The sequence below is a fragment of the Centroberyx gerrardi genome, chromosome 11, assembly GCF_048128805.1.
Source record: "Centroberyx gerrardi isolate f3 chromosome 11, fCenGer3.hap1.cur.20231027, whole genome shotgun sequence".
NCBI lineage: Eukaryota > Metazoa > Chordata > Actinopteri > Beryciformes > Berycidae > Centroberyx > Centroberyx gerrardi.
The window spans coordinates 26,728,173-26,754,461 of record NC_136007.1 but is presented as its reverse complement, the minus strand read 5'-3'; the positions used below and the strand labels follow the sequence as shown (position 1 = coordinate 26,754,461).

General features: G+C 39.7%; 1 protein-coding gene across 4 annotated transcripts; it reads left to right on the top strand.

Annotated features, from left to right (window-relative positions):
- Positions 1–3,425: 3,425 nt before the first annotated feature.
- bbx (BBX high mobility group box domain containing) lies at positions 3,426–25,311 on the top strand. 4 transcript variants are annotated; one of them, XM_071902920.2, is made up of 16 exons: positions 3,426–3,490; positions 6,358–6,435; positions 11,317–11,488; positions 11,648–11,905; positions 12,880–13,084; positions 13,185–13,252; positions 13,634–13,711; positions 14,188–14,268; positions 14,882–14,962; positions 16,258–17,110; positions 17,318–17,450; positions 18,922–19,073; positions 19,301–19,375; positions 19,882–20,079; positions 20,455–20,647; positions 20,985–25,311. In XM_071902920.2, the coding sequence occupies exons 3-16, from the start codon at positions 11,330–11,332 to the stop codon at positions 21,061–21,063; spliced, it is 2,613 nt and encodes an 870-aa protein (XP_071759021.1). In that variant the 5' UTR covers positions 3,426–3,490; positions 6,358–6,435; positions 11,317–11,329; the 3' UTR covers positions 21,064–25,311. The 4 variants fall into 4 exon arrangements, with proteins under 4 accessions (XP_071759021.1, XP_071759023.1, XP_071759022.1 ...); XM_071902922.2 differs by lacking the exon at positions 3,426–3,490 and adding an exon at positions 4,886–4,996 and having other exon boundaries at positions 11,651–11,905; XM_071902921.2 differs by lacking the exon at positions 3,426–3,490 and adding an exon at positions 4,886–4,996 and having other exon boundaries at positions 14,885–14,962.
- The last annotated feature ends 978 nt before the right edge of the window (positions 25,312–26,289 follow it).

The following is a 26,289-nucleotide window of genomic DNA, read 5'->3' as shown; positions in this document are numbered from 1 at the left end:
ACAAACTATTAAGTGAATGTCTATATATGAGAATCAAAAGAAACCTCTACATGCTCCCTTTAAAAATGGAAACAAAATGTGTCTACTAGCTACGCTGTTATTGTGCATAAGGACCATTTTTCCTGTGTATAATGTGCCATTATCATAGAACTGTAAGAGGGAATATTCCACTTTCATGTAGAGGATATGGTCAGAATAAAGAAACCACCAGTAGGCCTACACCAACACAAAGTCTACTGTCATTGCAAGGGAGCATTTTTGGCACAGTTTTAGGATAGGGATACTTAGCAATACGTATAGCATTTTAGTACTTGGATCTGGGTAAAATGCTGGGAAAAGGGTCTAGGTACATTAGCCTGGTGCAGTGTGGAATGAACATCGGATAATAACTTAACCCAAACTCCACCTCCAGAAATCTAAAGATACACGACTAGATATAGAGTTTGGCTTTGCATCTGAACTACTTTCGGATGCACCATGACAAGAGTAGGACCAGAGACATGACATTGGTTTACTTTCATAAATTTTGCCTACTAAACTAACTGAAATATTTTAATGAATTGCAGAACTAATACTGACAGAGCAGTAGCTGGCCAGTCTCCTTTTTTTTGCAATATGAGAGCAGATGCTTCTGATCTTGTGTATCAAGCCCGTTATAATGCATCAAAATTTTTAAATCTGGTCATAATAATTTGGAGGCTAGCTTGCCAACGTAGGGACAGGACAGGATATTTTGCCATGGGCGTCACATGTCTCATAACAGAAAGACTCTCAACCAAGGGCGCTTTATTGCTTCCAGCGATGAAATGAGCACAGTGAATAGACAAGTCAAAAAGCCGTTTGACAGGCCAAGGCCAAGTTATCGCTACCGTCTTCTCTATGATTTACGTTCCCCTGCTCACAGGGCAGCTTCTGGGCTGCTCCACGCTCGCTTTTAGAAGTTATTTTAGGTCGGCTCATCGCATGGTTATGAATAATAATGATGATAGCTGTTCATCCTGGCCTTTTCAATCATCAGATTTGAAATCAACAGTTGTTATGATCTAATTTCAAAGCACAGGATTTGATGTTATGATCCTGTGTGCCATAATCCAGGGTGAGCGTTCATATAGAAGCCCAGGTCAGATGTCAAAATCCAGAGCAGCCATGCTAACAGCAAACAAAATGTCAGCTAACATGCTACAAGCTAGCAAGCCAACATATCAACATGCTAAGAGATTAATATTATCCCACCAAACATACTGCTAACCAAGAGCCAGAGCGACCAAGCTACCAGCAAACAACATGTCAGCTAGCATGCTACAAGTAAAACAAGCTAACAAGCCAACATATCAATGGTGTTGTTTCAGTGGCTTGTTTTAGGAACTTATTATGGCTCAATATCATATTTAATGTTGGTGTGATAGCTGTGTAAAACAGATGACACTTTCTAACAGATAACTGGGCTGACGTCTAATGATAGTCTGGTGCTGTTTTCCTCTTCAAATTTTTCTTGGTTTTCAAAACCACTGGGAGTCCTCTGTTGTCTTGTTTTTAAAGCATATTCTAGTCTAGTCTAGTCTAGTCTTGCTTATTTATATAGCCCTTTATCATAGTCACCTTGGGTGACATATCAGTTGAGGAGGAATTGAATGATGATCATCACAATTGATAACAATCTTGGCCTCAGAAGAAAACGCACCAGAGACACCAGAACTCTTGCCTATGGGAAAACTCTGTTATTGCTTCTTTTGTTTTCTCCACATGAAGCAAGATATAATTTAGTGACTTTTCTTTTCTTTTCTTTTTTTAACCTTTATTTATGCAGTGAGGGTTTTGCTGAGCGTGCATACTGTTTCAGCTCCGCCCTGCATCACTTACACACATTCACACCACAGTCTTCTACTGTCAGTCAGCTCAACTGGAGCCACTGGTAGTTGCTTAAGGGCAACTCAACAGTAGCTGTAGTAGCTGAGTACTCATCACTTCCCCTGCCAGTCCAGGAATTCAAACTGGAAACCTTCAACCTTGTGACATTACAGTGAATCGTGGTATTTTATGGTCTGTGTCAGTGCGGCCTGTCTTCCTGATTCTCTGCTTTCACTCCCTCCGTCCACAGTCACAGTGCTTCCCAGGTAAATAAACCTGTCAACATGTATGAGTGCAGTGTTCTGCATCTGTCGGTGGGTTTAGGACAGCAGTGCGATGTCATCAGCAAAGTCAAGGTGCTCTAGCTGCTCCACTGGATGCCCACATGGTTATTATTGGTTGTTTGGCTCATTATCCAGCCAGCGCCTAAGAAGAAGAAGCATTGCTACTCCAAGAAACATGACAAGCTAACTTTATTTAAATGTTGTTTTTTTCTCTGAAAAGTCTTAGATGTGCTTTGATATATTTCACTCCAGGCTTGTCTTTATATAAACTTGAAAGGCTAATCAAAAAGTACAGGTATTGGATTTGAATGCAAAGGACTGCAGCAGAATTGGCAGTGAAAAATAGGATATAGATCAGTGTCTCTGAGGTAAATCTTACTTTATAAATCATTCTCAAGAGATTCATTTGGTTGTTTAACATTAGAGTAGAATGGCATACAAAACTGAACACAACAGATCAACACTGCAAATTGTTGGAAAACATTGTCTTACATGACATATCATCTCAGTTGATTATGCTAACTAATTGAATGTCAGCCGACATCTGACATACTTATTAGGATACTGTACTGTAATCAACATTATTGCAATATTTTGTATTTTGTTGCTCTATATTATGTAATCAAGTTCATTCTGCAATAGCCTCTGCAGCCTAAGTGAGTTGGCCATGCATTATACTAGTTCTTGACATAGTCTTTTCCTAGCCAAAAAGAAGTAGAACTTGTCTAAACTTAACAATGAAGGCAATTAACTGACCTTCCCATCCAGAGAGACTTGTAGCACAATCAATCAGTAGGCAGGTGCTCAGTGTCTTGTCCAAGGACACTTTGACAGGTTGTGTGGCTGATGCCTGTATCGAACCTGTGAGCTTTCCTTCACTCTAACCAACAAGCCACCTCGTCTCCGTCTATAGCAAACCTACAAGTCCCTTTAGGAATCTAGTGCCTAATTATGAAATTATTGGAATATTATAGTGATACCATGCTGTGGGAGTTAAAAAATACCATACAGTATGATAAGGCCATTACAACATCACTATTGAGTACCACACACATACTATAAGTTGCTGTATTATTGTGATTTTGTACAGTGTGGGCCTAAATGTAGCCTACACGTCCTGAACATTATGAAGACATTACAATAATCTCAGAATAATACTAGAATATAACGTCGCCTCTGATTGGCGGAATCGGTCTGTCCATCAAAGCGAGCGTCCAATCACACGCAGGCTTACATGATGGGGTGGATATTTTCACTATGTACAGTATGTTGCAAAAACTGTTCTGTTCATTTTATGGCTAAGGCTGTGAAACAGATCTAAACAACTAACTACTCGGTTACTACGTTGCTGCTAAGGGGTAAGTACCGTTAAACTACAATTTTACATTTCCCCAACATTTTTTACCCGTTTATCAGTCGCTCAACACCCAGGAAGCTTATATCAAGTAGTCACTCAACTGAGGCAGACTGTAACCAACCTTTTCAGTATCTACTTATCGGGGTTTTCTAACTAGGTAGCCCACACCTTTTCACTGACCTTTGTCAAGCGGACAGTGCTAAAAGATAAAGTTAAGTCAGGGATGATGTTCGCAACTACAGGCCAGTCAATGCTTGGGTATGAACACTTTGCAAGCCGGGGGAGGGGAGGGAGGAAGGGTGGCAGGGATATAGATGTGAATTTTTTTTTCCCACCTCGAGGAAAACGAAAGTGTTTCCAACACAATATGTGACTGAACAAGTCTCTGTTTCCGGTGGAATTCACGCATTGTCGTGTTATTTTTGTGGGTTAAGGTCGTTTTGTGTCTCGCCTTCGCCGACGGTAACATTCATCATCCAGGGGAGAAGTAGTGTGTTTCTGTATCAGTGTCAAGCTAGACAAAATAAACAAAGAGGACTTCCGGTCAAAACTTTCAAAATAAAACCTTTATCGACGAACGTGTTGCAACCTTTTTTTTTTTTTTTGGAGCAACACAAAGTTCCAACATGAAAATTAAGAACACATGTAAGGATGAACCTTTAGTAAATTAAAAACAAGCAAAATGTCCTTTTCACAGTATAATTTCATGGCCACAAAGGTCTGTTTAATATGACATTTAAATAGAAAATATAGACAACTCGGAAGGATGTGTACTATCTTGGAAAGGTCAATTTGAACTAAAGTTAGATCTATATGGGTTGTTGAATGCAGATACTGATATCTTTGGATTGAAGCTGCTGACAGCAGATATTTTGTGCCATTATGCAGTAGGCCTATGTTTAAATTTGATTATTTTCATGATAGAATAATTAAGAAAAATTACAAGTATTTAATATTCCCCAATATTACTGGCAGGGCAGTAAAGCCACTGAAACAGCATTTAGACCATGGGATTTTAAAGTATCCGCTGAAACTCATAATAATAATAATAATAATTCTAAAACATATTAATGCATGCTTGTGTGGAATCTAATAAGAATGCTGTATTACAATAAATTCAGGTTAAGGGCTCCCCAGAGAAAACCAATGTAGTATTGATCAATATCTAATCAAATAAATTAATCACATCCGTCATATCAGAGCAGAGAACACTAATCAGGCCAATTATTAATGAAAGCGTTCTGAAACTGAAACCTACAGCAGTGGCACATATATTTCTGAAGGCGGTAGAATGAGAGCTTCATTACCCTTAAGTGACACATTTTGCGTTTTTATTTTGGAGAAAAATCGCCTTGCTTCCGGTCTCCGCCTGGCTAACTATGTTTGACTTGACGCAACTGAGCTCAGTACAGCCAGTGCCGAACTGTTATGATGTGTCAATAAGTTAAAAAGGTGGACGCCACCGATGATGAGAGGCCCCCCCCGGCACTTGAGCTGGATATTAGAGGTATGTTTTGGCATCAAGGAGACCTTCATGACAGAGAACTTGTTTTTTATTGATTTTCCGTTAAAACCCGGTCGTTATTTTCGGAACCTCTCAGTCAGTCACTCTGAAAAATTGTTATTATCGCTGCTTTGGACATGATGTCCGCCTGCTGGCTCTTCCCCCTTGAATTTGTTTTTTTCCGTCGAGATTTCATCGATAACTTGTGCCACAGACTGTAAATTCTTTCTCCTGTGAATGTGTTGACCAAATTTTAATTCAGTCCTCTTTGAAATCGCTGTGTAAAATATATGGCAAAGCAACTGTTTCTCTGTGAGGTGGTATGACCCCCCCCCCCCTTCCCTTCCTCTCCGCATTAAATGCATACAAGCCTGCGTTGTATCAAAACGAATAGTTGCAACAGCACGAACAAGTGCTTTAGTTACAGTTTAGTCAATATGTTTTGTCAGTAGCTTTTCAAGTATCTTGTGCGGGTTTGGAAACCATTGCATGTTATAGCCGTGACACGTCCAGTTAGCAGGCTGGAGTGCTAGCAAGCTAACTAGCTACTTTTATTCCTAGTAACACTGCTAGGAAATGGAGCTGCTGCTCAGCAAAACATTGCACACAGATGCATGTGCCTGGGCAGAAAATCCCCAGTTTAATTAATGAATGTGGATGTTTTTTTCCTCGGAGTGGGAGACGTTTCGACGACATTGTCATCGGAGAGTTTGACAGGAGTGAAATATCCCTACTACTGTACTGTACTTGGGTTTTCTCCTCCAAACCAAAGCAAGATGGACTCTCATTCGGCTTGTCTGTCTTGTCAGAGCCCAGATCGACATTTTGCACGGAGATGAAAATGTGAGCTTAGGGATAGGAGCATATTAGGTAGGCAAACGCATCGTTTATCCGTCAACCTCACAATTTTAGCGTTGTTATTCCGCATAAAAAGCTCGATACAGTCGCTCAAGACTTCACTCTTAAGACTGTCAGGCAGTCCGATCGGGCATCAGCAGTTTTACCTGAAAACACAACTAAACCTCTGCGCAGCAATAGACTCACTGCAACTGTGCCTGCTGAATTGTAAGCTGTATAATGTTGCGTTAAATGCATCCAGTGGTCGTAGGTTTTGGCCTACATGCTTTGGTTTTGGCCAGAAGGGCGGATCGACTGCACGATTGAAATGATCAGTGATCAGATCAGACAAAATGTCCCACCGTAGTTTGAAGCCGAGGTCTTGTGCTATGCAGTGTCACTCACTAATGCTGTATGAAAGTTGCTTTGCTCACATTTCACTGCAGACTTGAGCTCATGTTGTGGGGAAATTGTTGCAGCGATGACAATGTAACGCTTGACTGAGAGCAGTGTCTTGTATTTTATAGGTCATCGTCATTGCATGACAAAGGCTGTGGCAGATTCATCCTCATCATTCATACAGCATTTCCATAGTTTTTTCTTGAGTAAGTATCCCTGTTTTCCACTTAGCATTCACAAACACAAACACTTTCGAGTCTTGTTTTCATCCTCTAGTTTGAATGTCTTCCAGATCAATAACTTAGTAGCTTGTTACAGTCACATAATCAAACATCATTCATTCATTGATTGCTTTGTGTTTATCTGACATGTCTCCAGAGGAAGTGCAACTATAGAGACGAAAACAAATACGTGCACCTATATGATTACAATATACTGACATGCTTAATTATTATTAAATTGTATTGCTGCTTTTTATATATGTAGAACATTAACATTTAGGTGTCTATAACATGAACTTATGCTAGTTTGAATATTTGCATATTTGTGGAGCTCCCTGTCGTGGCTTCAGCAGAGAGACCTCAAAGAGTAAAAGTTGAATACAGTCTGCATCAAGGTGAGAAGAGGCTAGGTTGAATCTCATTTACTTTCCTGATTCATTCACAGTTTAGGAGTTTAGCTGACAATGTTATCCAGAGTGATTTACAATGAGTGCAACAGTAGAATATGCTTTAATTCATTACAAGCCACCAAAGTAAAAAGTGCCAGGGTCAAAGCTACAGTGCCCAGACAACAGCAAATATTCCCGTGTCCCTAGAATATTTGCTTAAATAACTGCTTGATAAAGAAATAAAACTGTACTAATGTCTTCATTCCTCAGGAGTCTGGTAATATGACAGGATCAAGGAAAGGCATTTCCATTTGTAACTCAATTTGTGTAACTCCTGAAATGGGCGACTATAGCAGTTCTTCTGTGGGTAACTGACCACTTTCTGTTGTGACTTTGTTCCTGTTATCTTCTTTGCAATGAAAACTTGCCAAGGAAGGCTCTAAAAGCACAGAGCCCGTTAATGATCTTGTGCAGCTCGTGTAGCGGCAAACTACCAACAGACAATAGCTTCCAGCCCATTGGTGAACAGCAATGTAATATTTTGTAGTACATCAGCCCGATTTTTCACTACTTTTTTATCCTATTGCTCACATTTAAAACATTAGTTGTATCAGACTCTCATTTTGGTCACTTGTAATTTTTTCCCAAATACACAGGTCCCCACCTGTCTATAGTGGCAGTTGGTGTACATTTCTTAGAGTTCAAACACTGAAACAAGGAAGCAACTTACTTTAGCAATTAGAGTTCACCTGTCACATTTCAGAGATTTGATGAGACTAAAACTAATCAACTACAAACTCATTGTTTTTACTAACAAAACAAGGTAAACAAGCTGCGGTTTGGTATTTATTTGCTGAACAAATCGTCAAACGCTCGTCGTATGCAGGGAAATTACATCACCAATCCCAAATACAAACACAGTAAACACAGTAGTTCAATGATCTTGAACTACTTTACAGCAGTGATGAAACATCCCGTTGTGGTGAATGTATTTAAAGGCCAAGATTTTGGTGGATATCCTTCCTTTGATTCCATTAGGGGGTGTACTCACATTTTTGACCATTTCTGATCATGTTAGCTGAGATCTGAAAAGAGCAATTATAGTCCAGTAAATAGTAAATCAGTGTTATAACTATACTTGTCCATAGCCAAGCAGCTCAGTCAAGATAATGGGGACATGTCAGTATTCCTTGCCAGCGACAGCAGGGTGCTCAGTGTTGGGTTTAAGATGTCTCTATACTATCTCCAAAAAGTCAATAATAAAAATGTAATTCTGGGGGCAAATGGCAAAACATCCTGCTCACCACAAATTGCTGTCACCATACATCCAGAGTAATTCCTATGCACACAAAGCCATGAACAGACAGACTGGCTGAAGAGACAATTGAAAGGAGGAATTATGTGAACCCCCTACTAAAGATTTTTTTCTTACTAATTGCAATAATATCTGATTCTGAGTTCAGCATCAGGAAAAGTTTTCCACATCAGCACCATCTCCTTTAATGATTGCATAGTCTTTGGCAATCCCTATGAGGAATTCTGGACCATTGTATTTTATGTATGTTTATATTCATTATTATCAATGCATCTCCTTGGTTTTTCAGTACAACTTTAGTGGACTGTGCAGTATTTTAGCTGATTGACTCGATATCCAAGTAAACCAGCTAAAAATGATCATCGTTTTGTTGCTCTGTTTCATGTTACACATGGGTCCTTCAGTTGTGGGGATCCTCCAAGGCGAGTTAAGTGAGAAAATTAGCATAGTAAATTAAGGCTAATGAAATCATGGTCAGTAGGGGGATAATTTGGCTTCTTCACTCGCTCCTTTGCTCCTGTTGTATTAAACGATATATAGACAGAAGCGGCAATTTGGAGATTTAAAGGGAAGGTTCAGGAGTTTTTGATAATGATACCCAATCAAGCCTGCTTTAGGTTTAAAAATGTCTTAATTTGTGTTTCTAACACATTGGCACCAGCCTTCTAGTGCAAGTCAGTATGAAAGGAGACCATTACACTCTCAACATGACATACATCCTTTCAAACTGTTTCGGTTCTTAGAATTTCTATTACTACAGCTGGAAGCAAATTAAGTGGTTCTGTGATTCTGGGGTTCAATCCTTTTTGCCAAATATTTTAGTTAATGGTGGCAATGCAGTTAGGCACATTTGGATTGAATGTATTCCAGATCTGTATCTCAGATTATTACTTTTTGTGATCTTGGTCAAAAATGTAAAACGCTGTCGGCGATTAGGCTAACTGTTTTAAAAAATTCAGCATTGGAATATTGGGGTGTGCTTACTTAACTTCTCCCATTGATTCAAACGCCACAAATATTGCAAACTGGTGGTAAGCAGGGCAGAATTGTAAAGCTAGTAAGACCCTTTAAGGCTGAAATGCTAGTTTCACAAACAATTTCACGCAAGTAAACAACACAACTGAAAACATTGTGTGTTGTGTTGAGAGATGACTTAGAGAAGCAAATTATGAATTGTATGGAAAGCGTTTTATATTTAGAGACATTACATAGGCAAACCAATTCTGTTGCAGTCCAAAGATCCTATTTAGGCATGGGTAGAATTCAAATTGTTGGTGGTGGATGTTAAGTGACAGCTAACCATTATGGAGATGAGGGAAACACATGATAACATTGGTCAGATCCTTTTTAAACATCGCAAGCAGTCCAGCGGCATGGTATGAAAAACATTAAATATTTTGGCAGTAATATTCATTTTGCAATGGTACAGGAATCCAAGTGACAAATATGCGCAGCAAAGTGAGCTGGATATGTGTATAAACTGTGAGGAAGGCCTTTCAAAATGAAAAATATCTGTGCCATTGTGTCAGTTGATGTCATATTGCATATGACACTAGGAGGTTGTAATGTTTGTTATGTTGGAAGGTGTTATGTCTCTAGCATGTAACATCTCATAGGGAATTAAGTGGCCTCTTTAGAAAGAAAATACAATCTGGGGCAAAACAATGGGGTTTCAGCCCCACAGGCGTGGACCCCTAAATATAGCCACTAGTCGCAATTCTGGGGTTCATGCCAATGTGGCAAGGCCACAAATGTAAAGCTCTCAAGGGCCTAATGTTTTGTTGTTGTTTAAGTCATAGCATGTTTTACAGTAATATGGATATCCATTATAGGTGTTTATAATAATCTCCATACAGCCATCTTTTATAGCCGCATTACTGTGACTGGCCATGCACTGTTATGAAGTTTTGATCCTGTTTGATCAAATATCATTGGATTTGGATCAAAATTGGCATGTACTGTATAGTCCAAGTCATGGACCTGACATAATGTATGAACCAAAGTATCACAATGAAACTTACTCTGTCAAGTTGTGTTAGTTATATGCTATTATATGACTCATATAACAATATACTCAAATTAAAACCAAACTTCAAATATATTCTGTTAAGTGGTCCTGGAGCATGAGAAACAGATGTCAGTATTTTGTCCGCCACATTTTTTTTTTTTGCATTTGTAGTACCCCCCTATATGTTGATTCATAAACACTTAAAGGGACAAAGGTAATTAAAGTTGTACAAAGTTTCATGATATTTGTCATATGTCCACTTTTGTGATAGGCCACACCCTCTTACAAGTTAATTGGTTAATCACAAGCGAACAAAACAGAATAGTTAATTCAATGTGTACCTAACCAAACATCAGAAGAGACAGTTTATCTCATATCTGCTCTGAAACCATCTTAGCCAGGTGAAACACTATGACTAGCTAGCAAGCTATTGTTGGCAGCCACTTGTAACATTTTTAATTTGTTACATTTTTTTCAACCTCTGTAGAACATTTCCTTTTTTCAGGAAACGATTCTCCATAGAGGTTCAGGGGCAGTGAACCTCCAACACTAGATTGTCTTGCCATCATCACCTCTAGCATCCAAGCTTTTTCCTTTAGCTCTTAACTTCGATAATTGCAAACATCAAAAATTACTTTTGGACAAGTGTGATCCAGAACAGAGAATGAAATAGCATTTTATTACCCAGATGTACTGTTCCTTGTTTGTCGATGTCTTAGAGTAGGTGTTCAAAATGAAAGTAAGAAAGTGGTGCTGACTACAGGTATCCCCAATGGCCAATTTTGCCAGCTGACCATTCATGAATTTTTATAGAGGTATTTTCACTAGAAATGAAAATATTCTGGCAAAGTAAAATATCACTACAATGTGGAGAAATCACTAGCCACAGGCAGGTTCAAACCACACTGGAAAACTAAAGATTTAGGGTGTTGGGGTTTTTGACAGTGAATTGAAAGAGCCATTGAAATGTGTTTATATCCAACGCCAAAGTTGATGGATTCATATGAAATGGAGTGTGGACACTTTAAACGGGGGGAAGTGGCTTGAAGCACATGGTTGGGTGTTGGTTGCCATCTTTACATTGCATTCCCACTGTGCATCCTTAGTTTTACCTTGATGTGGTCCTATGGTATGCCTATTTCTTTCATTTTTAGGCGCGGTAGTACCATGAAGGGTGGAGGAAGGGGTAAGGAGCCACCTGTTGTGGGGGAGGTCAGTGGCAAGCGCCCCAAACGCAAATGTCTGCAGTGGCACCCACTTCTCTCCAAAAAGGCGCTGGATTTCTCTGAGGAGGAAGAAGAGGAAGATGAAGAGGAGCTGGAAAAGGTGAGTGTCTTCCTACTCTGACTGCTCATTTACCACCTTGATCCATGAATTGAACAACAAAGCTTAGTTTGCCATACAGATCTATCAGCTCATCAGAGACATGCGACGGAAGGACATAGTACACCATTGCAACTAAAGGCTTCTGAATTTGTTTCTCAGCAGCCGGTGCTGTGCAGCCAGGACCAGGGATCGCAGGTGCAATGCGGAGGGCCAACGGAGGAAGTGGAGGAAGACTCGACTGAGCAGCGGGCTCGCCGGCCAATGAATGCCTTCCTCCTCTTCTGCAAACGCCACCGGTCCCTGGTGCGGCAGGAACACCCTCGCCTGGACAACCGCGGGGCCACCAAGATCCTGGCTGACTGGTGGGCCGTGTTGGAGCCCAAGGAGAAGCAGAAGTACACCGACATGGCCAAGGAGGTGAGCACTGCTCTCGGATTGGCAATGGCAGCCATACTACACCGATGCCATTTCAGCTTGGTTCAGTTTCATTTTCGCTGGTTCGACTTCGTTAGCACCAACCACAGGCATTTGTACCAAACTGAGCCACCACTTGTACCAACGTGAAATATCACTTAAAGGTGAAAGCTGATCCAACTTGTTACGATAGAAGCAGTAAGGAAGAGACAAAGCAAGAGAAAAAAGTCCTGCTTACTTTTGTCTTTATTTAAATTCCCTTCTGTTGAGAGTCAAAGATTTGGTTTGGTATCTTGCTATGGACAACAGACTTTTTTTGACTTTATTGACCTAGAACAATACTTAGTTACTTAGTAAGCAATTGATATGGTACATTAAGATGACAACTTTGTTCTGCAGTTTTTCCCGTTATGTGCATTGTGACAGGAGTTGAGCTTAAAATTTTACGCCAGCAAGTAGCTGTATACATGTCAATTATCATCCATTGTTTTATTAAATAACAATTGTCTTTTTTATTGAATTTTGTATCATTGTATGTGTGCATGTCCATGGTTACAGTCTAGCAGTCTAGCAGACATTTCTTTCTATATTCTACATTGTTTATATACAAGTTTTTTTCTTTTTATCCCCATTTCCTTTGGCATCACCTTACCAGATTCTTTCTTTTTTTGCTGTTAACCATATTTATTGATCATTGCAAAATGAAAAAAAAAATCCTGTTTGAAGAAGGGAAATGGGGTTTGATCAGCTTAAGTTGGCACATATGTTAGAAGTATATTTTTCTGACTACCAAAAGGACTAGGACAACCAGTATTGGTCTTTTGACTGCTCAAGAAATCCCATGAGGAATAGAAGCAATGAAAATAACATTGTATGAAAGACAAATATCACCTTAAAATGATCATGTGATATTAAATTATCAGCATTTAATTATCTTTTGCTTGTAATAATATAAATTCTACATGGTCTTCTTTCAGTACAAGGATGCCTTCATGAAGGCAAACCCAGGCTACAAGTGGTGCCCGACCACCAACAAACCAGTGAAGAGCCCATCCTGCCAGCCAGTCAGCAACCCCCGCAAAAAAGTTTGGTCCTTCCCTTCCAACTCCTCCAAGGACTCTGCCACTGCCAAAAAAGTGCCGAAAACCGACAGCATGCCACAGTTAAACTTTGCCATGGCAGGTGTGTGCAAACGTGTCTTGGGAACATTTACAGATGATTAGTTGTGTGTAATACAAGAACATGCAGGTATTTCTGTGTAACTCCTGTCTTTCCTAATCAGATCCTACAAAGATGGGAGGCCTTAGCATGCTGCTGTTGGCTGGGGAACATGCCCTCACTACCAGAGAGGTAGGTCACTGTTGGGAGCCACCCACAGGCCTTTCCTTGTAATGCACCAGCTCTCAGCTAGGTGTCCTCAAAGACTCATCAGTTAACATTTATATTTTCACCCAGGTCCGTTCTGTGTAACAGTGACAAGACAGTCCATTGTTAGCTCTTGTTAGTTTTATCGACAGCACAAAAACTAACCAAATGTCTTATTTTCAATTAAATTAACTACTTGAAGTTTTTAGTATTTATAGACACTATGCTTTTGAATAAAAAAAATAAATAAATAAGTATTGTATTTTTTGCTGATTTATGCCAAAGACTATAGTGTGGCAAAGGTCATGAGGTTCATTCCTGACGAAATGGGCCAACTAACCTCCAGTACTGTATCTGCATCTCTAGATCCCTTCCAGCACTCCTAAACCCAGTTTACCTGACACAGATGGCGAGGGGAAACCCTTTCCAGGGAATAAGGAAGAGGTGTGTTCTCAGGCTATATTTCTCTTCTTCCTGCATGCTATATACTTAAGAACGGTGTTCCCTCAAACAGTGGGTCGTGACCCAAAAGTGGGTCACAGGGCTGTTGTGACTGGACGAGGATATGTGCCAACACAAATAATCTAGCCAGGCTTGTAGTACAAAGCACCAGCATCTAAAACAAAATACCCAGCCTGCACAAATTGGGCTACAGTATCCCACATTTCGTCTTGGAAGACGCAAACCACATTATGTAAATATTGATCAAATGCATTGATCATCTTCACTTTGTTTTCATTAAAAGATCCTATAGTGTTATTCTGGTTTGCTTGCATCAGATCAGTGATTTGAAGGGTAATTGGCTGAGTCCACTTGCACTCAGCACTGATTTGTCATCTTTGAATTTTATAATTCATAATAGAACTTTGATGCAAGAGCCTGGCATAGCTTAATGTTGTGCACCCCATTTCCATCTATAGATATCATCTGGAACCATACCGAAGAGAGTGCCTGACATTACTAAAAGCAGGGTCAAGTCTGCCCTTTCCTCACTGACCGAGGTACAGTTATATCTTAAGTCTGCAATTCTGCACTAGTTCCCATAATTTAGTTGCGTTCATTGCTTGCAGATAGACATTCATTTTAACACTATGGCTTTCCAAAATTGACAGCTTATTCAGTTTATCGTGGTTTGTGACAATATTGTTAGGCAATGCATAGGCAAAGTTAATACTATTGCTGACACATGAACAAAGATGCCCCAATATCAAGATATTCCACCCAAGTTCCTCCAGTGACGAGACTGATTTTATTGACTCATAGATTGTTTGTTCAACCAAAATTGGCGTCATTTTATAGCAACAGTAACCATTCTGCACAAGCAAAGGTACTCATATATCCAGAAATTCTACCTGGGTGATATGAAAGTCACTTATTATATATATAGTCATGTATTTTCCTATTCATTCTCAATGAAGCTGTACATCAGTGTAACATCACAGATTGAAGTGTTAGTGTTAGTGTAAGTCCTTTGTTTTGTTTCTGCCTGTAGTGGTCAGTAGTAAATGTGTAATAATACAAGTTCAACTATCCTAAGACAAAGGAAGAACCTATTTTAGTGGTGAAATTCAATGTCATACCAAAACCTTTCTCTGTTTCTCCTATGTAACAAAGCAGGTATCTTCACAGTCATCTCCGTCTATGGCACCAGAGGGAAAGCCATGCAGACAGTCCGCTCTCTTCCAGCTCGCTGAGGTAATGCATTATACAGTCTATGTAGGGTGCACTTTGAACAATGGAATGCTTTTCAACAGTACAACATCAATTCATGCTGTAGCTTCAAATTGAAATATCCATTTCACCTGATTGGATTTTAATATCAATTATCCTTGTTTTTCATGTTAGATTGAGAGATTGTAAAATTGTGAAGTTCTCAGAGTACTGCTGGTTTTCTGTCCTATCAGGTAGTTAATTGCATTCACCTGGCATCCCAGGTGTAAATCAGTCCCTGATTAGATGGCTGGAATGAAAACCAGCTGGGCTCTGAGGACCAGGATTGACCACTGTTTTAGATTATTGGCCCCATACTCAACAGTGAATTTTATAGCTCAAACAGTAAAAATGACTGCATTATAAGCATTGAAATTAAGTGTGTACTGTAATAATTAGCAGTGTTGTAGAAGTACCAGAACCCTGTGAATGTCATTGACTGCCACGCAGTTTAGACCTCCAAGACTAAAATGATAGCAGCGTCAGCATCTGCAGTGTTGATCGGCTGTCCATACTGAGTAGTAGGGCCCGCCATTTGAATGGACTTGCCAGTGCACAAATTGACAGAGTTATAAATAACGTAAGTCTATGAAGCATATTGTCAGAATACTTTATAACTAAGAGAGTGAAAGTGAAAGTGTATCAAGTGAAAATCAACTTGCCACCCTCAGTAGTTCGCATTTTGAATTGGATTTCTGGTGTGAAAATTGACTCGAATATAAAACAAATATAAGTCCAATCACAGTATCATTTTACATGCTCAGTATGCTTGATACACCTAGTGATATGAAATTGGAGCAGTTTTTCAGTATGAAATTTGAACAGGTTGCAATGTACTCCCATTTTTTAGTATGGTAAGTTTTTAGTATAAGCACTATTTTTTTTGTACAGTAGGTATAGTAAAGTATGTAGCACATAGACTTAAATAAAAAACAATTTAAAAGTTTAAAGTGCATTGACCATTTATTTAACAGTTCTGGCTAAAATGAAATGTGACATTAGCAATAACTTATATCTGTATGATTTGGTTGGACACCAAAAAAAATGCCGCTTGAAACTCATAAGTCTCTAACTATGAACTAATTGCAGTTGCACAATTTGTTTTAGGTTACATTTTGGTGTCTTTAACCAGAAGATGACCCACAGGTAGCTAGCATGTCAGATGTCATGCTCAAACCAATTGTCACCGGTGGCAGTTAAAAGCTAGCAAATGTGTTTGTGGTCTGGCTCCACTTTCGTATTCATTTGTTTGACCTAGATTTTGAATTGTGTTTTGTAAGATGTGCTTAGCCTCTGAAGCTGGGAAGATGGAGACGGCGACATCGCAGCCACCGGACAGCTCCTCTACAGCCTCTGTTGAAGAAGCCACAGTCAAGGCAGAGATCAAGGAGGAGACAGGAGACACTCATGACCATCCTCCCTCCCCTCACACATCACCTCTCTTACCCTCCTCCTCCTCTTCGTCTTCTACCTCCACTGATGCCATTCCCCCACAACCTGGCAGCCAAAATGCACGTGTCAAAAAGAAGAGCAAGAAAAAAGAGGTGGCCAAGTCAAGTGATAAAGATGAGATCCCTTGCTCAGCCAAGAAGATCATCAAGAAATCTGATCATGCAGAATCAGACCGGGACAGTGTCTTCTGTACTATTGAGGCAGTGGCTAAAGGGGCCTGGAAGGATACAGAGGAGAAGCCCAAGAAGAAGATCCACAGCAGCACTTGTGGTGGAAACTCCGGCTTGCCCAAAAAGAAGAGTAAGCCCAAAGTCAAGAGCCCTCTCAAAGAAAAAGATGAAGAGATGGAGGAGGACCATGGGCACGATGGGCAGGATGGCTCCTCTGAGGTGGAGATGAAGGAGGAGACGACAGACAACATCCCTAAGAATGAGGAAGAAGAAGCAGGTATCGGAAGCACAGACCTAGAGGGCAGCATGACAGAGCCCCATCACTCCCCCTCCAGTCCTCCGCATGATAAGCTCAAAGATGAAGAGATGGGGAAGGAGAGGCCGAATGAAGCAGAGTCCAGCACAGAGAGCCGTGGTTCCAGGAAGTCAGAGAGGAGCTGCAAAGGTGCCTTGTATAAGACCCTGGTTTCCGAGGGAATGCTGACTTCTCTGAGAGCCAACATTGACCGAGGTATCCATCTTGATTCAAGGGAAAATTGGTTCATAAAAGTAGGCAGCATCATCCATTTGTATTTAGTTTGTGTGTTATGACAAGTAATCAACAGTGAATTTATTTGCCCACTACTGCAATTACCAGAGATGAAAGTTCTTGAAAGTACAAGTGTATTTCATTAGTTAATCAATTTTCCTTTCTGAATTGGTGGCCATATGTTTCCAGGTAAAAGAGGTGCTTTCCGTGCATCTGACCATGATGCAAACTGGAGTGACGACAGCTGGACTGTTTCTCAAATGGGACCTAATAACCCCAAGAAGCTGAAAAAGTCCAAGTCCAAAGATGAATCTTCACAGGGGTTGGTCATTTTTCTTATTTGTATCTGTTTTGTTGTTTTCTGTACACCGTAGTTAAATTTTACAGCATAATGTCAAAGAACAGTGACATTCTTACTGTTGGTTTCTTTTTCTGTGTTTTCTTTCTTTTTACAGACATACTTAATGTGTATAACGTACCATGTAAATGTCCTGATAGAGATCAGAAATATATGCAATCAATGTACAAACAACATGCAGTATATTGCTAGTCTATGATTTATTAGTAACCCAACTCTTCGAGTTCTGATTGCATTTCTTAGATTTTTGGATGCACTGCTGTTTACTCGTCATGCTCATACGGTCAATCACAAGTTGGTTAGTCTAGTTTAACTGACTGTATATCAGTTTAAACATCATATTAAACGGCGAACAAAATCTTGTAGTTGAGTCAAGATAAACTATGGACAACTGAAATGGAAAATATTTAGCAAACCTGAGTTAGTGAACAGATGCTATATTGTATCAGACGGGAGGTGGTTTGGATGCTCTCAGTGCTTTCCCTCTATGGGGAATAAAGTACTTTATTGATCCCCATAGGGAAATTCTCTTTTTCTCTTATCCTGGTCTACAGAGAGGTCAGAGGTCAGGGTCAGATACAGAACAGCACCTCTAGAGCTGGTAGGGATTCAGTGTCTTGCTCAAGGACACTTCAGCAGGGTGGATGCTTGCCAACAGTGGGGCTTGAACTTGTGTCTGCTGGTTAAAGGATGATCTCTATCACAACTGGGCCGCCCCAATTGAGTCTTCTCAGCTGTTTCAGGACATACATCCATTGCTGAGCCTTCTTGTGGGTGTTTATGCTGTCTTCCCATTTCAGTGCATCGGTGATGGTGTTGCTCAAGTACAAGTAACAATGCCATTTATTGTGCTGAGGGAAATTCAGTTTGGCAGCACAGAACATTGCAGTGTTCATACACAACATTCAACACATTCACTTGTTAACAACATTCAGTTCAATTATCAGTGCGGTGAGTCTGGGGCTGTCAATGTATGGGAATACTGCTCGAACAATTATGTAGAGTGCTACCTCCAGTTAGCCTTTAAGCATTTTATCATATATGTCAACGTACACAATGCACAAATAAAGCCTTACAACTATTCATAATTAGATATTCATATCATAATTTTGATTTCTCTCTGTCCACCTCTTTGTTTTTGATCTACTTTGCTTTGAGGAATGCGTTTTTATATTCGTAGGCTCTGAGAAAGACTTTTTACTTGCTGACATATCACACCATGCCTCAGGCTCTGCATCAGGACTGTAAATAATTAAAGAGATTTATCTGTTATGATAGTGAATTTCCTGTTATGCAGTTCCTGTTTTTGATTATTTTTTTTGTGAGGTGAGATGTTTTTATAAGCCCCTTAGCTGCACACTCTTTATTGTTGTCTCTTCTGTGTTTTAACATTGTTATATGCTCAAATATATAAACTGTAAACTCTACTTGTCAGCCTAGGGAAACTGGAGGAAGAGTTTGAGAAGAAGTTCAACAGCCTGCCACAGTACAGCCCAATGACGTTTGACAAGAAGAGCACTGCTGTGGCAAAGAAGAAGAAACCCGACAGCTCTGCTGCACAAGAAGAAGCCCCGAAAGCCCCAAAAGGTGACGAAAAAGCATAGCTGGAAGATTTCTCCAGTGTATAAACATAATGACTGTTCTTTAATATCCTTTCATCCCATCCATGGCCCACTCGGCACTTGTTTGTAGAGTCATGTTTTTCACAGCTTCTGTTATTCAAAACCTGTTCTCTCTTTGTTAAATCAAAAACATTTTGACTCCATAACATGGCATTCCCATGCTCTTTTTTTCTTTGTTTTTTACTATATCAGGGCCATCTCCATCTCAGAAAAAGACTTCATTCCACAAGATTGTTAGGAAGCACAAACACAAAAAGGAGAAACCAGGTGATGTGGAAAAAGGTGAACTAGAATGTTGATGTTTGTGCATTATAGTAGGGATGTGAACGTTTTCATATTGAACACATTCAACAGTAACTGATTACACGTAATGTCATTATTCAAGGTGATTGTTTAAGGTGAGTTTTGCTGAATATTTTCCAACAGTTATGTCGCAGTTTATATGATAAACAATATATATTTTTTGATTTTATATAAATTGCTATCCAGTTTGTTAAAAACAGAACTTAAATTACAGAATTTATCTTACCGTAAAGAAGAGGACATGTTTAAATTCTTCATTAAGATTTTGCTGTTAAGGCCATTGTGCATACAAGATATTTTTTCCTGTGGTTACATAGCACGTCAATAGTAAAGAGACAAATGAGGAACTGTTTAGAAAATTGAAACCTGGTTGTCGCACCATTGATTTTCATTACTGTGAATGTGCATGGGCCAACTCATCCAAATCATCTTCATCCAGAGCACCATTTTGATGAACCTTTACTCCACAGCAGTGGTGCAGAGTGACTCCACCATGCCGGATTCAGCTTCCAAAGCCAAATCATGTGCCCCCATTGCCACAATGTGCCCAGATGCCCAGGGCACCGCTAGTATTGAGATGCTAGTTGGTAGCCAGAAGAGGAAGGCTAGGAAGAGCAAGATCACCCACTTGGTGCGCACAGCTGATGGCAGTGTGTCTCCGGCTGAGGGTGAGAAATGAACATGTTTTGGCCTGCGTCAGGCACTGGATCTTTAAGGTTACAATGGAAGAGTTTCATGCCAAATAATGCTATATTATATTTAGCTGAAATTCACCATTTGATATTGATTCCCATCTCAAAAAAGCAAAGTTCTTAAAATATCAAATACCTTGCATATTATTCCATAATTCATGTCAACAGACTTTGACATGTAATTGTATTCAAATGTTGTTTTGGAATTAAAATGTAAAACTTTTAAAGTACATAGTCCATAGGTATTTTTCAAGAAGAAAATAAAATGCAGAAAGTTTGAATTTTTTTTGCCATGCTAATGCCATGCTTTACTGCTGTTGCTGAGGCTTGTATGTGTTTTTTTTGTTACAGAAGACAAAACTAGGGACCTGAACCAGGAACAGGATGAGAAGCCATTACCCCAACAGAATTTATGCAATGAAAAAGGGTGCTACAGTACTCCCAGACCAGAGGAAGCGGAGAGGAGCCCCATACCGCAAGAGCTGCCTGCTTTCTTCAGCTTGGCAGCGCTCGCCGAGGTAGCAGCCATGGAAAACGTTCACAGGTAGAGACTCAGCCCAGCTTTCACACTATATTGTTATAATACATTATAACATGCTAAATATAACATTGAGCTTTCATATATGTCCTTCTATTTAATGACACCAGGCGCAACACTTATTCAAAGCGCATACTTGCCGTCCGCCTTGCGACCACTCCCCTTTAAATTAGTGTGTAGTATGTATATGACATGTACTGTATATTATGCTATGTAAAGCCCTTTGAGACATGCTTGTGCTATATAAATAAACAAGACTAGACTAAATTTAGAAGTTGACAATTTGAAAAACAGCAGAATGGTGCAAACACACTATAAGCCCTGTCTTTGTGTCGTGTTTCAGAGGCCAGCGAGGCTTAGCTGAGAGTCAGAAGAAAGACCTCGCCCAGACTCCAGTCCTCATCTCCTGCGCCGATCAGTGAAACGCAGTTGCTGTTATGAGAAGCCACAACATGGACGTAGGCGCCTGAGCTTCACGTTCCTCGATGTTGTAACCCTACGCTTGAAGGGAGACTTGAGCAGGAAGCTTCGGACAGACTCCACCTCCCCCCCTTGTGGTGAATTTGCTTGAGCTCCGGTTTCTGGTGGGGGGAACGAGATCCTCCCCTCCTCCCTGCTCCTCACCATCTCAGTGTTCTCCCGAAGCCTCGCTTTGGTTAGGAGGAGGATGCCTTTCTGATCTCCTCTCACCCCCTTAGACGCTCCGGCAGGGCCTGTGGAAGAACCAAGCTGTCCCCCAGTGCATGGCTTCCCTTATAGAGATGGTTGTCATGGGTTTATCGTATATCCTTTCGTCACATAGAGGCCATTTTTAAGGTCACGTCTTGCAATTTAAAAAATAGCATTTTAGGTAGGGAAAAAAAAAACCCAACACAGCATTCGTTTTATACAAGAACACAGCTTTCTGTCACCTTTTTACCTCACACACACCTACTGAAAGAGTTCCCTCCACCTCCGGTAGAATACCTCTATATTTGAATAGCTCTTATCTTGTGGCTCCCTTCCATTCCTTCCAGCTTCAACCCAAAATGACTTTAACCAGGGTAAATGATCATGACAGATAGGCTTCCATTACCTACATCTCACTTAGTGTTTCCATGTGGTACACTAACTCGGTGTACTCAAATTATGAAGAAATCAAGGCTAAGTATTTAATATCTACCTTGACTTGCTATGATAGAAAGTGCTACTGTAAAACGGTATGTGGTAGCTCCAGTATAATCACTTTAGATTGAAGGTGTAAGAGTAGACCTGTGTACACCCTTGCGTTTGAACCAGAGTTCACTCTAGCTAAGGGTATTTTGTTTGTTTTCGGTTATTATCTTTTAGTAGTTGGTTCACAACGTCCATGTCAGGTTTATGAGATGGTTGGTCTGCTTAAAAGCCGCTTCTTGTGATAGGAAAGTAGTGTGTGGGTGAAAAAATGATTCAGATATAGCCTTAACCCTCCCACTTAGACCCTCATCCCTCAAGCCCTCGACCAGCCTCTTGCTCAATGCCATCACAGTTCTGAAATCGGTTGAAACATTTTTGAATAGTGAAATGCAGTTTGTGTCGATACTTGATCTTATTGCAGTTTGCGTAGCAGTTAGAAAGGCTAATTCCTTGTGTGCGACTTGTTTTCATGAGATAGTGTTTATTTTTTGTTTGTTTATTACACAAACACTGCACTAATTTGTAGCTGAAGTATGAGTGGTTCTTGGTAGGCTAGTAAAATGCCTTGTCTTCACTGGCCACAGTTTAGCCATGTCAGAGCCCGTCTTGCTCACAGTTGTAGTTGGTGATTCTAAATATCGGCAGCATTCAGTTTTACTGAATTGCTATTTGTCTCATAAAATTATCAATTTTGAGAGGAGTAACAATGAAATTCAGTTTTCTATTTTTTGACTGTTCTCTTGCTTGTGTGCTGAAATGAAACGTTGATCCGATGTGTACAAGTTGCGGGCTAATCAGGCCATACCATACTACAACTAGTCCAAACCCGGTTGAACAGACCTAATGGAGACGAGGCATTAGATAATGTTTCCCTCATTTGTTTGCTATCGGCCTTTTGAGATTTTATTGCCAAGTAATGGTCCACTCATAGGCCATGAGAAATCATTTTGCTTTTTAAAAATATTTATATTTAGATGCGACTTGGTGTTGTTCTTGCTTTTAGCTTTGTTTTCTCGCTGCGTGGTCAGAGTCATTCCGTTTCCAGATCTCTCTCTTGGCCGTACTTTTGTTTACAGTGTGTTAGCGGTAGTGGTGAGGAAAAGTAAGGGCTGAAGCGTCTATGGTTAAGCTGCAGGTTTGTCGTCTTCCCGCGGGTTGGAACTAGCTGGAAAGAGCTGCCGCAGGCTAAGTCAGACTGTGGGCAGCAGATACAGTATGTAGCTATCACAAGCTACTTAGACTCCCCAACAAAAGCCCCAATAACCCCAGGAAGTTGCCATCATGCTACAAATAGCCTTCTGTTCCTCTGTGTAGACCAATGCTTGATTTATCGCAAATTTTAGATTCAATCATGTTTTTAGTTGGGTTTTTTTTAGGATTTTTTTCTACTCGATTCCTCTTCTGTTAAGGTGTTGTGTGCATTTCTGATGCTCTTTTTAACTAGGTAGGATTTCCTCTTTCTTTATTAACTTCAGTGGTCTTTCCTGAGGTCAGGTTTACTGGATTAAGACTGTTGTCAAAAAAGAACAAGCTCATACACGATGAATGCATCTATGCTTACCTGCTAAGCGAATAGGCACTGAGATAAAATGCACCGTCTCTAGATAGTGAGCTCGTCTTTTCACCTCTGGAAGTGTGTGTTTGACTGCGACTGCATCGCCATTTCTTGGTTATGTGTTAAGTGTGCTTCGCGGACTCTTAGCGACAGGACAGACAAACAAGATATGGGTCTGAGAGAACTCTTGCCTCTTGAAATAGAGTATTTATTCTGAACCAAGGCATTGTTACATGGTAAAAATGTTTTGCTTGCATAGGCCCTTGTGTACAAATAGTGCAGAACATGCATTGATGCTATACGATTCCTCTCTAAATTTGACGGTAAAAGCTAACAAACTAACCACAAGCCAGTGTTTCCCAGTTAAGCTTAAGGGAAACAGAATATGCTTTAAGATAATCCTAATAGTATATATATATTTTTTCAGATATGAGAGAAAGTTACATTAAGGATGATATCATCCAAGCAGTAAACTGTATAGTTCTTCCACTGGTGGACATCAGTGTAGTTCTTTGCAAAGACAAAGAAATTGTCTTCCCCCAAAAGAGAGATATATTTGCTTATAGCAAGTGAGTTTATTGACATTTGCCAAAGAAAAGGGAAAGTTATCTTCAAATGGAAATCCTGTAAAAAGACAAAAAAGACAAAAAATAAAGTTAGCATAACAGTTGCACTGCATTTTTTTAGGTGTATAAATCTTCAGGTAACATGATATCAGCACAACTAATCCTGTGTATCTAATGGGTTTTCCTTGGTGTTTGAACCCAGAGTTGGAACAGTGTGCAACAAAAGGGCACCACTCAATGCCTCTTTTAATATACAGTATTTGCACCTTATGACCCAAACCAAAACGATCATGATCTTTAAAGAAAATATATAATTTTTACCCCATCTATGGAAATTATGCATTTAAACTATTATATATATGCTAGAATCCAGTCAATAACAAACCCACACATCTACGAAACAGCCATAATACTATCATTTCCCCCTCCCCTCACTTTTTCTATCTAGAAAATGCTTCTATAAAGTTGAAATTCCTATATTAGTTACCTAAATGACTATAAATAATACCCTTTTGTGCTAGTACTGTCTTCTTGAATGTAATCATTTTGTACCTGTATTTTTCTAATTCCAATTCAGTCTTGATTGTACTGTATGTATGCGATGGTATACTGTTCCTAGGTGCATAGTTCGTTACAACCAACAATTCTCATGACAAGATAGCTGCTGCGCTGCAAACTCATTGGAAATGTGTGGAGGTTTCAAGTCCAAAGGACTTAACGTGTGAGCATCCATTAGACTGATGATTGAGAGATTCTTATAATTTCAACGGCGGGACGACGGCTTCCCCCCGGTTTGCTCTTTCTTTTTCCTTTTCTTTGCAGTCAAAGTGAAACTGTTCAGGACAGTTAAAACAACAGGGACACTCCTGCAATCAAATAGATCAATTGAATGCTTGGATTTCAACTTATTTATTACTATTCCTTTTTTATAGGTTTAGTCAAATAAAAAAAATAAAAAAACAATGAAATATACAACTGAATATGCATCCATTTATACATAAACCTGTATAAGATTATGTACCCTTTACTGGAATGTAGATCATGGCTTCCTTTTGTTTTTTGTGAAGAAGAGGTTACGCCAGATCTTTTAAGTCTATTTCCTCCGATAGTTTGTACAACATGTGTTCAATCTAATTTATGTTAATAGTAATCATCATGACAGGTATGTTTTTTGATTGTTACAGCCCAGTTGTTAAATGCAGCCTTGCCTTACTGGAACCCCTGCTTAGTGAGGGATCCCTTAGCCATCGCCCTCAGCCCCCCCACCCCCCACCCACCCCACCCACGACTCCTATGTCATAACACTGTTTGCTGATGCAACTATTATTCCTTTTACACTTTCTGCTGACGCAACTATTACTTCTTGAACACCTATTAAAATAACATCTATTAAATCTGTGCATCTGTGTGAACGGCTTTTCTTCATTGGTGGTGATGATGATATTGATAAGCTTTTTGTCTCCATGGGGTCGCTATTCCCTCGGACTGGTGTGATGGTAGACGAACTAAAGCCCTCAAATGGCTTTGTTCATCTCTTGCGGAAGAAGTGTTTCTTATGGTCCAAGCTGCTTCTTAAACACACACACACACACACACACACACACACACACACATCAGCCCTTTGTCTATTGATTAAAATATGGCTTCTACTCCTATTGTTTGCTGGTAAGGCTGGTTTATCTGTGTGACCTACATACACCAGATTCTCAATGTTTCTGCCTCTACTGCCCAGAAATGGCTAGCAAGTTAATTTTCATAATGTGAATTTCAGTTGTTTCTATTGTACAAATAGCTCATTGTGCTAAGGAAATTTTTAAGTGTTAATAATTACTGATATTGTTCAATGCTTGATATCAGTCATTTGGCAGTGAAATACTGAAAATTAATCTTGACCTCTCTGGAGCAATCCACATTCTCTCATTTGCTTTACCTTTGTTCCTCATAGGCTAGGTATTCCTTGTTGCACAAACCATACAGTCCAAACGGAGCAGTAACTTTAGAGTTGATGACTACAGTATGGTAGACATAAGAATATATCTACAATTTCATATAGGCAAAATACATTTAGAATTTGGACCACCATCTATGGAATTCTCACCATCTAATTTGACTTCCAAAATGAGCAGATTGGCGGATTTGATGTATGTCTGGATTGGATGCCTTAAATTAAGACAACTACGACTAAGTATGTACTTTTGCCGATAAACCAAGCCACATTGTAAGTCACCAGATGTTTTTATGGAGTTTTACTTGACGTTCTCTCCATACAAGATAGTTTTATATTGTATGTATATTGTATTATGTTATATGTTTTATTGCGGCTAAAAATAAATAACTGGTTGAATCGCAGGTAAAACAAAGTGGGCTTCTTA